The sequence below is a fragment of the Octopus sinensis genome, linkage group LG10, assembly GCF_006345805.1.
Source record: "Octopus sinensis linkage group LG10, ASM634580v1, whole genome shotgun sequence".
Taxonomy (NCBI): Eukaryota; Metazoa; Mollusca; class Cephalopoda; order Octopoda; family Octopodidae; genus Octopus; species Octopus sinensis.
In genome coordinates, this window is record NC_043006.1 from 49,408,990 (window position 1) to 49,422,327 (window position 13,338).

Here is a 13,338-nt window from a genome sequence, read left to right on the forward strand (position 1 = left end):
ACAATAAAAGCTTAACATTGATTTTATTAAAGAAATATTGAAAAGAGTGAATACAAGAAAAAGTACATGACTGGAATGATGATATCCTGGATGCTTATTCATAACCACTGCAAATAAAGATTAAAATAGAAAATGAAGACAAGAAAATAAATACAGAAAATTCTTTTAGTAATCAACAAGGAAAAATTACACTTTTTACTAAAAGTAAGTGAAATACTAAAGAATAAAAAAAATATCACAGGACTAATGCCTACCATTCAGTTTTAATTCTTGGTTGAGGTCGTTTCACATATAATTGATGCTCTTAAGAAAGGCATCCTATCTTCTATAAATCATGATCCCATGTACTTCTTTCACACTAACAATTGTTTGCTATTCCGAACAATTTGCACTGGTATCAATGACTAACAAACCAACTTTTCCAAACACTTGTGACCTTCCCCCCCTCCCACAAAAGCAGCTATCTAATCAGATAATTTGAGGACTACAAAATTAATAGAACACACCTCAATTTTATCTACTCAGCAACACAAACCATGATAGTTCAAGATAGCTAAGTGGTGAGATCTTTACTAGTTTTTACAAACTTTGTCAGCAAATGTGCTGCATTTCTGACATGTCCAAATATACTAAACAAGTGATCTAGATTAGGCAAGAGCAACCTTTTTACTTCAAAAAAAAAAAAGCTACATGAGACATAGTTTGTTATTGAGGTGTGCTGCACTACTAAAAAAAGTCCAGGATAATTTTTTGTTCAGATGTGCCATTCAGAAAGTACCACAGGTCACTGTTTGTGATAAACACATCTACATCCCTCACACAACCATACCTTACAATACTAAAATTCCTGAAAGTAGTTTCACTTGTGGGCACATAGGGCCTTCAGGTAAGGTATAAGTTTTTTTGTGTAAGTCAACACTAAACAGATATATATATATAAATGATGATGATATATATATATATAAAATTAGAAAAAAAACACCTTTTATCAATTCAAAATTAACAATTAAATTACATATAATAGAAAAATTGAAATTAAAATAACAATAAAATGTCAAAGATTAAGTAAATTGCAAAAAATAATAATAAAAACTTATATAATAGGTGTATATATATATGTATGTATGTATGTATATAAAACCTACTTACTGGATCAAATGTGCAATACTCCAGTCAACTTTTGCAGAAAGTGGCCCCTCTATAGTTGCACCATCTTTAGTCACAGACACAATTTCAAACTAAACAAAGAATAAAGAACAACATCAGTAAATTCAATCTAAAACATTTTACATTTGAAATATTTATTGTGAAATACTTAATCCTTTAGCATTCAGTTTACTTCATCAAATGTAATATTTATTCACTTTTTTAAAGTTAATCCTGTATTATCTTGTAGCTTTGAGATTTTGAAGTTATGAGTGTTTATTTTAAGAATGACATTGTAGAGTAGATAATGAAAAGCTGGATCGGGCCACTTTGAACAACTGATATGGCCAGTTTAAATGCTAAGGGTTAAGCATAAGGAACAACAAACAGATAAAGCTACTCTTTTTAGTATTACTTCTAGATCTTCAGAAACAATGTATTTTACAAAACGTTTCTAGATTCAAAATAGTTTGATCATGTTATTCATTTCATCCTTTGTTGTATTCTAAATATTTTGATCGATAATTTATCAAATCAACTGCAAATACCATTTGTACAAATCAGTACTTCACAAGCAGTAGTAACAGGATTTACAATACCCCTTATTACACCAGAACTACTTATAATATTTTCATATACATGTACGTGTGTATCTACGTATGAGTGTGCACCACATTGTAAACCTACTAAAGAAAATAATGAAGAAAAACAAAAGTCAAAATTTTGAAGTTCCATAAATGAATATTTCTTTCTTTTCATAAATCCTTTCATTCCTTTAGGAGTACAGGCTATTGATGACTTTTCTCCACTGTTCTTGACTCCGAGGTGTCCCCAAGGGAAGGCCTTCTTCTTCACTGGTCATGTTAGTTAAGAATTGTCATCCATGATTCTATAACTTTGCTTTATTCTAGGTAGAATGTTGGCCCTATGGGAAGAGGTGATCCACACTAGTCTGGTGTTTATCCTTTGACCTATTCAGCATGTTTCTTCACTTGTTGTTAGACAACATTTCTTCACTAAGGTTCAATATCCTAACATGAGCTTTCAACACATCTGCTCGTTTTCCTTTTCTCCACAGATTACTTTCCCTTGAATAACTTGGCACATCTTTAACCAGATACCGTCCTTCAGATGCATCACATTCAATGCTTTCGCTACTCTGGCGACTGTGCTTTCAGAGCACCTAGACTATATTGAAAGGAATGGAGGTTCACTAGCCACCCCACTGCAACAAAGCCTGGACCTTGTCGTGGTGGTTGCAGAGCATAGTTTACTAACAGCTCAACTGAAAAATACACAAATCTCTCCAGGTGTTCACTTGTTTTGCAAATTCATTTATTTTGACTCCAGTGCAGGTGGCACGTAAAAAGCACCCACTACACTCTTGGAGTGGTTGGCATTAGAAAGGGTATCCAGAAACATTTCCAGATCAGATTGGAGCCTGGTGCAGCCCACTGGCTTGCCAGACCTCAGTTAAACCGGCCAATCCATGCCAGCATGGAAAGTGGACGTTAAACGATGATGATGGTGGAAATTTGGAGTATTTTTGCTTGTCTACAACTCAATGCCCATTCTGAAAGTAAATATTCCACTGTAAATTAAGGTTCTTTAATGCGTTTCAGCTTAAAGACTGGCCATACTAGGGCACCAGAATTGTTAATCATATTTGTTTGACATATTGTGCCAGTGACACATAAAAGGCACCCACTATACTTTTTGAGTGATTGGCATTAGGAAGGGCATCCAGTTGTAGAAATCAAGCTAAGTCAGACTGGAGCCTGCTACAGCTGACCAGTCCCAGGCAAACCATCTAACCCATGACAGCATGGAAAACGGATGCTAAATGATGATGACCATTTCATTTCCAAGTTGATTTATGGGCAGCAGTATGAATTTGCCATTTATATATCATATTTTTATATAATCTGCTGTAATTATTAACACCTTATGTTTTCTTCCATAGGGAAACATATTGTGCTACTTGGTATTATATTCTGACAGTTTAATATCCCATATTTGTTCTGTATGGAGCCTGTCATTTAAGTGACAGAATCTTAATATGGTTTCTAAAATAACAATTCATCATCTTAACAAATCGCTTCAATAATTTGTTAAAAAGAAATATAATATATTTTTAAAGTTATTTTTGGATAGTAAATTTCTTTAACAATGAAGTACTGCTTCAAAAAGCAGTTTTTATAAAAATAAGCAAAAACTGTTCTTAACTATAAGAATATTAGCAAACAAAACAGCTGTTTACCTTGTTGAGGGAACGAGCATCTCGGTAAAACAGAATTTTCATAGCTTTCGTTATAAGAGTCTTGGCCTCACTCATTGACATGTCTGGGTTTTTCTCAAGAGCTTCTCTTAATATAGGCTGCAACATAATTCAGAAAGGTTATTAGGGTTAGTCTTTTACAACTTTAGAAATAAAACTTTGGATATTCGAGACAAAGATTAAAAATAAATTTAAAAGAAATGTCAAACTTACACGAGCCAAATAAGCTCCAAAGCCAGTAGCTAGAGTGTCAGATGTATATGCAATGCCAATTTTGTCGACATAGCCAAGGAATCTGTAAGCAGATAATACAAAGATGTTATAAGTTGAAGCAATTAATTCTACAAAACTACCTAAAATACTGAATAATAATAATAGTAAAGTTGCTAATTGATCCATCATGTCCGTTTGATTCCAGGATCATAAAGAAAGAAGATGAAAAAAATATAATCCCTTAAAATTTGAAATTGCAAGAACTTGGAATATGAAAACTGTAAAGGCTGTGAATATAATAATTGGTGCCTTGGGAAATGTAAGTAAAGATGTAAACAAATGGTTGAAGGAGATTGGAATAGAATGTCCTGTAGAGTTTCTACAGAAAGCTTGATTCTTAGGGACAGGAAGGATTAACAGGAGGGTTCTAAGAACTTGAAAGACTATTGAAAGCTAATGGATACCTAAGGTTACAGCTAACACCCCACCATCCACATAAATCCAGCCAGGAATAAGACCAAGCTTGAGTCAAATCATCATCATCATCATCGTTTAACGTCTGTTCTCCATGCTAGCATGGGTTGGACGGTTCGACCGGGGATCTGGGAAGCCAGAAGGCTGCACCAGGCTCCAGTCTTATCTGGCAATGTTTCTACAGCTGGATGCCCTTCCTAACGCCAACCACTCCGTGAGTGTAGTGGGTGCTTTTTACGTGCCACCTTACTATATATATAGGCACAAGGCCTGAAATTTTGGGGGGAGGGGTTAAGTCAATTACACCCCCCCCCAGTGTTTCACTGGTACATAATTTATCGATCCTGAAAGGATGAAAGGCAAAGTTGACCTTGACGGAATTTGAACCAAGAACAAAGCAATGGACGAAATACCACTAAGCATTTCATCCAGCGTGCTAACGATTCTACCAGTTCACCGCCTAATAATAATCCTTTCTACTATATATATAGGCACAGGGCCTGGATTTTGTGGGGAGGGTACAGTCGATCACATCAACCCCAGTACTACACTGGTACTTAATTTATCGACCCTGAAAGGATGAAAGGCAAAGTCGACCTCAGTGGAATTTGAACTCAGAAGTGGCAGACAAAATACCACTAAGCATTTTGCCCAGTGTGCTAATGATTCTGCCAGCTCACCACCTTAATAATAATCACCATCTTCATCTTCCCTGTTAGCATGGGTTGGACAGTTTGATAGGATTCAATGCGCTGGAGGACTGCATTGAGCTCCAATGTCTGCTTTGGCATGGTTTCTACAGCCGGATAAAGATGATGATCTTTGGGGGAAAAAAACATCCCCAAAACTGCTATTTTGATCCTCTTTGGTAACCTTTAATTCAGATAGCTTTGTAAGCACTACCACAGTAAACAAAACCACTACATAAGCTGTACGTATTGCTTAACCCTCATGTCTACCCCTAGCAATTTACTTCTCTCTCTTTTTTTTTTTTTTTTTTACTTGTCTCAGTCATCTGACTGTGGCCATGCTGGAGCACCGCATTTAGTCGAGCAAATCGACCCCCAGGCCTTATTCTTTGTAAGCCTAGTACTTATTCTATTGGTCTCTTTTACCGAACTGCTAAGTTAAAGGGACGTAAACATACCAGCATCGGTTGCCAAGCGATGTTGGGGGGACAAACAGACACACACACACACACATATACATATATATGATGGGCTTCTTTCAGTTTCCGTCTACCAAATCCACTCACAAGGCTTTGGTTGGCCCAAGGCTATAGTAGAAGACACTTGCCCAAGGTGCCATGCAGTGGGACTGAACCCGGAACCATGTGGTTCGTAAGCAAGCTACTAATCACACAGCCACTCCTACGCCTACAAACTATTTCTTTAATACAATTCTATATTTCTGAAATGAAGAATTTATATTATGTATTCTGTTTATATTAGTTAGAATGGTGTTCTCATCATGATTGTTGCTTTCTTTGCATTTCGGCTGTTGTATGCTCCAGTTGCTTCAAGTGTCTTGTGTCAAACTCACTTGTATTGGAATATTGAACCTAATACTGTTCTCATTCCATTCTCTGTGTTTCATGACATTTTTTCAGTTCAGTTGATTTTTTTTATGTGAAGTCACTTTAGCGCCTTGCATGATATTGAACTCAGAACCTCTAGGTGACTATTTCTTTAGTCTTTTCCACTCCCTACAGTTCATTCTGTTGTACTGAATATTTCATATTTGTATAGCTTCTGCTTTGTATAGTAAAAAAAAAAAAACAAACATACACTTTACATTATTCCATACTAAAATGGCTTATTTGTCTCTCACTAAAGAAAATGTTGTCATCCCGAAGACATAAAATCTCTATAAATTATCAAAACCACAAAACTACAGAGTTGAGAAACAACTTACGGTTTTCCTTCATGCATTCCTCCAATGGCAAATGTGTTCCACAATGGGTCATATTTTGATCTGCGGTTGTACATGACTCTGGTCAACCATGAAAACAAGCTTCGGGGATTGTAATTGAAGCCATCATCATAACAATTCTCATCATTTCTGAAGAAAACAGTGTTAATAATAATAATAATGGTTTCAAATTTTGCCATAAAGGCAGCAATTTTTGGGAAGGGATGAGTCGATTACATCGACCCCAGTACTCAACTGGTATTTATTTTATTGACCCCCCAAAAGGATGAAAGGTAAAGATGACCTCAGTAGAATTTGAAATCAGAATGCAGTAATGAGCAAAATGCTGCTAAGTGTTTTGCCCAGTGTGCTAACGATTCTGCCAGCTTGCCACCTTAATAAAAATAATATTAATAATGATAATTAATTATTATTATTTCCACTCTAGGCACAAGGCTTTGAAAATTTTTTGGGGAAAAGGGCTAGTCCATTACATCGACCCTGAAAGAACGATAGGCAAAGTTGACCGTAGCAGAATTTGAACTCAGAACATAGCAACAAACAAAATACTGCTAAGCATTTCACCTGGCGTGCCAGCTTGCCACCCTAATAATAATAATCCTTTCTCTTAAAGGCACAAGGCCAGAAATTTTTTTACTCAACTGGTACTTATTTTATCAACCTCAAAAGAAAGGCAATGATGACCTTGGTGGAATTTGAACTCAGAACATAAAGGACAAAATGGTGCTAAGCATGTCACTCAATATGCTAACGATTCTGCCAGCTTGTTTTGGTGAGGGTAAGTCGACCTCAGCGGAATTTGAACTCAGAACTTAAAGCTGGACAAAATGTCACTAAGCATTTTGCTTGGCATGCTAATGATTCTACAGCTTGCTGGCCTTTTTAATCATCACCATTTAACATTCATTGTCCATGCTGGCATGGGTTGGGCAGTTTAACTGGGCTGGCTCGCTGGAAGGCTGCACCAGACTCATCTGATTTGGCATGGTTTTCTACAGCTGGATGCCCTTCCTAATGACAACCACTCTGAGAGTGTAATGGGTACTTTTACATACCACTGGCATGGGTGCCATTTGCACAACACCAGGTAATAATAATAATCGTTTCTACAATAGGCATAAGGCCTGAATTTTTATGGGGAGGAGGCTTGTTGATTACACTGACGCTAGTGCTCAATTGCTACTTACTTCATCAACTCTGAAGGATGAAAGGCAAAAATCAACTTAGTAGAATCTGAATTCAAACTGTGCAGGATGCTAATATAGCAATCAGACACTTGCCCAAAGTGTCACATAGTGGGATTGAACACTGAATCATGTGGTTGGGAAGGAAATTTCTTACCACAAAGCAAAGCTTGTGCCTATATTGGATTTATAGAAGTTAAGAAATAAATTTGTACACAAAATTCATATAAATATAAAGGGAATTTTTCTTTTCTTTTGTCTACAAGCAAGTTACTTACACACGTTGTTCTATTATAGTTTTCAGATACTGAAAATCAGCCAAATCTCCACCAGCAGCGAGCACTGTAGATTCATTGACTTTCATAACTCGAGAACAGTTCTTGAAGCGAGCCGAGCTACCATAGGAGCCAAGAGTATCAGCGGCAAGTATGATACCATCTTTAACAGCAACACCCAAAACAGATGTTCCAGTGACAATTGGAGACCTGAAAATAAAATAGTTTAACATTAAAGAAATTCATTAGAATAATGTACAACTGTGTGCATGTCTAAGGGCATTAGAACTGAGACAGGCAGATATTTCAAATTTGCTACATTGACAAATCTTGTTTTGCTTATGAAACATAAAGGCAACCAGTTTGCATTCAAAGAGTTTCACACTTTATCAATTCAGGCATGTCCCAGGGTCTGGTTTTATCACCCCTACTTCCTTCATCATTACTCTTTTACTGGAGCACCGCCTTTAGTCGAGCAAATCAACCCCAGGACTTATTCTTTGTAAGCCTAGTACTTATTCCATCGGTCTCTTTTGCCGAACCGCTAAGTTATGGGGACGTAAACACACGCGATGTTGGGGGGGACAAACACACACACATGTATATATACGATGGGTGTCTTTCAGTTTCCGTCTACCAAATCCACTCACAAGGCTTTGGTTGACCAAGGCTATAGTAGAAGACACTTGCCCAAGGGCCACACAGTGGGACTGAACCTGGTACCATGTGGTTGGTAAGCAAGCTACTTACCACACAGCCACTCCTGTGCCTTCCATTTTCATCCATTTTCCATGCTAACATGGGATGGATGGTTTGACAGGGGCTGGTTAGACAGAAGACTGCATCTGACTTCACTGTCTACTTTAGCATTGTTTTTACAGCTGGATGTCCTTCCTAACATCAACCACCTCAGACAGTGGACTGAATGCATTTTATGTAGCACCAGCATCAGCAAGGCCTGTTTTGGCATGGGTTTTACAGCTGGACACTCTTCTAAACACCAATCACTTTACAGAGTGGGCTAGATGAACCAGCACTGGGAGGGTCACCAAGTAACTTGCAAAACAAAGACCCTTCGAGACGGAGAGAGGCGAGATTGAAGGAGGTGACCTTGTGCTAAGTGATGAGAGGTTGGAACGTAACATATAAATATAAATAACCTTCTTGTCATCATATCCAACAATATGCACTCTTATGTAGATGATACAGCTTTTCATTCTATCCTAACCATTCTTAACCACATATCCCCATGCAATCCAGGTGCAACATGTCAAATTAGTACTGATTTTGAGAAGAGGACTTGAAAGTACCTGCCAGTAGACCATACCAATCTTGTCTCTTCCAACAGCAAAAATTCACAAGCACCTCACTTCTTAAGCATGAGCAGCACTTAACTAGAGCCCTCATAGCCAATTCAAATGTTAGGCTTCACTATCACCAAGAGCCAAGTGAAAACACATCCTTAATATAGCTAGAACTACATCTCAAAAATTGGTCCTTCTCTCCAGAGTCAGACAGAAAATACTTCAGCTCCAGACAATTGCTGACACTGCAAAGGATAGGAAACATTTTGGCACAGCTTATTTGGCATTGCTGATTTACCACTGACTTATTTGACATTTCTTGTTTGAGCCCTCTCTCTGTTGATGTGTCAGCATATTTTTCTTTATGTGTATGAGGAGAGGGAAAATGTTGTTATGTTCAATTAATAAATTGCAACGTCTCTCTCTCTCTCTCTGTTTATGTGTGTGAGCATTTAATTACATTTGTTTGTGTAACACCACTCTGTCTGTATTTTTTTTATTTGTTTCAGCCATACTGGAGCACCACCTTGAAGTATTTAAAGAGTCAATTTATGAGCTGATGAAATCCAAATACAAGATTGAAACAGCTTGACTAACCCCTATTTTGCTGTTCACGAAGATATATATAAGGATACAGTACAGTTTAGCATTGAAACAAAGCCCTGATAACATCACCATCATTTAGTGTCCATTGTCTATGCTAGCATCGGTTGGACTGTTGGACCAGGGCTGGCACTGGAAGGCAGCACCAGACCCCAGTCTGATTTGGCATGATTTGTACGGCAGGATGCCTTTCCTAACACCAACCACTCTGAGAGTGTAATGGGCGCTTTTATGTGCCACCAGCACGGGTACCATTATCTGTCACAGCTGCAATTTTACTTGGCTTGATGGGTCTTATCAAGTATGACATAATGCCAAAGGTCTCAGTCATTGCCTCTGGGAGGCCCAACACTTGAAAAGAGCTTTCCAGGTGCCACTGGCATTGGCCACTTTGCCTCCATGTGGCCCAATGCTAGAAAGGTGCTTTTTACATGCAACCTGCACGTAAAAACAACTCAAGTAATTTATAAATGAGATGTTTAATTATGTTAACAGTAACTTAACCGAAATAGCAAAATGTACTTGGTCATTTGAAAGTCTGGTCATGAATACACTGACCACTTTGTATTGTATCCATTTTGCTGTCCAATTTACAAAGATATACCACTCAAAAAAAAAAAAAAAAAAAAGAGAGCCTGAAACAGATTCTACACTTCTTACAGTAACTGAACTTAATGAACCTCTCCTCCTATTAAGTGCTGCAGATGTTGTCAATTTTTAGTTTGCTTGAATTGTGTATAATTTCGCTCTAAATTCATTTGAATAAGCACTTTTGTGTTTAAGAACATATTTTTTTCTTTTTACCTAGCCCCTCAATGTTTTATGTTTTTAGCACATTTTAAAAAGATCTGGCATAATTACACGAGTGTGCCCCTCATAACTTTCCAGAAAAATGGGTATATTTTAATAAAATTTTCTACAAATATACTACAGATGATGTAGATTCCAGTTATAACGAATTTGTTTTGAGAAAGGTTTTTCGAGGGTGGGGAGAGAGGTTTCCTCAAAACGGATATTTCTAATGAAATTTTCTGTAAAATACCTTTTATATTATGCTTATTACAATTATATCGGAATTTAATACGAAAAAAAAAAAATTGGTAGACTTGCACACATATATGCATTCTGACACATGGAAAATGAAACTTGAAAAATTGTGATGTGTGTTGGTATGTATGTGTGCGAGCTCACCATTTTTTTTATTATTCATATTAAATTCCGATATACCATCTGAAAAATATTTGTAGAAAATTTCATATTAAAAGTACCCAGTTTTCTAAAAGGTATGAGGAAACAAAGTCAACTTTTGTGGATTTTCAGGAATTCCGATCCTCACCCTCGGAAAAAATTTTTTTCACAAATTCTGATATTATAATAATCTGCACCACCTGAAGGATATTTGTAAAAAAATTGCATTAAAAAAATATTCATTTTTCTGGAAGTTACGAGGAAACAAAGTGAAGGGGGGGGGGCATACTTGTGTAGGAATGTCAATGGTCTTGCATTAGAACTGTTAAAAATAGCAGCCAAATATTACTGGAGCCTTTCTTGTTTCAAAAAAGGACACATAAGATAATGTGATCCTAGATACACTATCGGAATAAATACAGGATGGTCAGTACTGGAACGTCTTTGATCATAAGTTTGCTCAATTACCGAAACTAAATTCATCCATATAAAAAAGAAGAAACCAAAAAAAAAAAAACTCGTTAAGAAATATTATCCGAATAGTTTACAGTGTACCTATATTTGATAGTAACAATGTACGTTGAGAATTCAATTTAAGAAAGATATGCTTTAATCACTTTCGGAAGCTGATATCTACACATCACAAGCGCTCTTGTGAGTAACTGAAAGCCATAGAATGATTTTTAATAATAATAATAATAATTAGGTGCCTATTTTTGTAGATTACATAGATATGTTGTATACAATGAATATAAACAACGGAAGTAACCCGAACAAATTAACAAATATACGAAGAAAATCGTTATACAGACATACAATGGAATAGTGCTGTGTCACTGACACCGCTTTGAACATACATCAGGAATAATAAGACGGCAGGTAGCAAAGCTAGTAGAAAATACTTACAGGGTTTGTTTAACTGGATTCATCTCTTCAGCGTATGAGGCAGCGTAAGGAGAACGTTGCATCTGCCCGGGACAAAGACCATTTCCCCAAATATCCAGCTTACCGTTAGGAACATTAAAACTGGACAGCGCCATATTCTTTTTAGAAGTTAGCTTTATGCCGCTTACGATGTTGAAAAACACTGAAGAGTTATACTCATTAGTATGAATACCACTAGTCAAGTCAAATGACATTTAAAGTTGTATGAATAGTTTTTAGGATATTATTTGAAATTTATTTACTAATTGCTACTGATCAATATTTTAAAATACCAGTAATATTAGTTAACTGAAGTCAGTTAAGTTTGGGAGACACACGAGCCGCTTAAGATATCATTAAATATGATAAACTGTAAGATATTGTACTACTTCCTGTATGTACTTGTTAAATGCACTATTATAATGCTTTCGTTATTGAATACTTTCGTTTCGCCATCTCCTCAAAAAATTCAAAATGCTTTTAGGCCTTAATGATTTATTATGATAAGTATTGCAGTTAAGGTTCACTGCATGCACCACAGAATAAAAGCATTTTCTGTCTGTGATTCAATACATGTTGACTAAAGCGAAAATATTTAACAATGAAAATATTATGTATGTAATTTAGTTTATCTTAAAAATAATTTTATCACTTTCAAAAATAATTTTCTTTTTTATATTAAAAATAATTTCCCTCTGTTTTTCGCAACACTAACAGGACCTAACTACTGACACAGCTAAAGAAGGCAATTAACTGTATCTCAAAACTTTCAAGTTTTTATTGAATTGTTCAGTTATCAGTGCGATCACAATAAATATTTGGGGACAAATCATTGTATCTGAATTACAAATTCCCTGCAGTCTCTTCGGTCTCTACAGAGATGACGCTCTGGTCATCTCTAGAGGGGCCAACGGGCACACACTTGATAGGTGTAACGAAGTGGTTATGAGAATGTAACGGTTGTTGTCTATGTTGAAAGCAAAGCTGATAATGTTGACTCTATGAAAGAAAGAAGTTGTAGGTAACATATTTATTTCTCCATTACATATAATTAAAGCCAAACCACGACGGGCAGGTGTGTATAAAAACAGTGGGAAAGCATACGAGGTAACGAGAGTTATATTTTCTTGTAAAAGGGTAGACAGCCTTAGACTTACTCATTCCCTGTCGTTCTAACAGTCGTAACTAAATAGATCAAGTAATGTTGTCGGAAGTGAGCGAGTGAGAAAGTAAGAGAGTGGTGGACGGGACAACTGTATCGTTGGTGAATTCCATAGCTGTCCCTGTATGAAGTTCTGTCGAGACGGTATTTCCAATCAGACAGCCTGCTCTTTGTCGGTTGCTCTCACTAACTCATTTTTTCCTTGGAGAATTCTGGTATTTATAACTATGCAGACTAGCTATAAAGATGGATATACCATTCTGATAATGGTTAAATTAATGTAGGTTACTTATCTATTTCATGGCATTGAAAAGGTTAAGAGACAAGTGGAAAACACATATATCAGCGTTTATCCTTGACAGAACAATAGGTCGTATGGCTAGGGAGAATTTACAGATTCAGTTTCGAATCTCAGGTAGGGACAAGCGAGGTCCCACATAGGCCTAGAAAGAACCTGATTAGTGCCCTAGGCTCAATGGGCTTGAAAATTACTATCAAGACGAACCTCACTATCGTAGACTTCCTAGATGTCACCCTACACTTGGGCTCCGGTACACACAGGCCTTATCGCAAGCCAAACGAGAGGCTGTCCTACATCAACACAGCCTCTGTCACCTTCACTATCATGTTCAAGAATCTAGTGAAAAGTGTCAGC

General features: G+C 36.7%; 1 protein-coding gene across 1 annotated transcript; it reads right to left on the minus strand.

Moving 5' to 3' along the window:
* Positions 1-6: 6 nt before the first annotated feature.
* On the minus strand, positions 7-11,751 carry LOC115216505 (proteasome subunit beta type-4). The gene is made up of 7 exons (XM_029785941.1): positions 11,504-11,751; positions 7,506-7,712; positions 6,026-6,172; positions 3,638-3,719; positions 3,407-3,523; positions 1,150-1,238; positions 7-107 (listed from the first exon to the last, which is right to left on the minus strand). Exons 1-7 carry the CDS (start codon positions 11,734-11,736, stop codon positions 95-97), a joined length of 888 nt encoding a protein of 295 aa, XP_029641801.1. The 5' UTR covers positions 11,737-11,751; the 3' UTR covers positions 7-94.
* Positions 11,752-13,338: the final 1,587 nt, after the last annotated feature.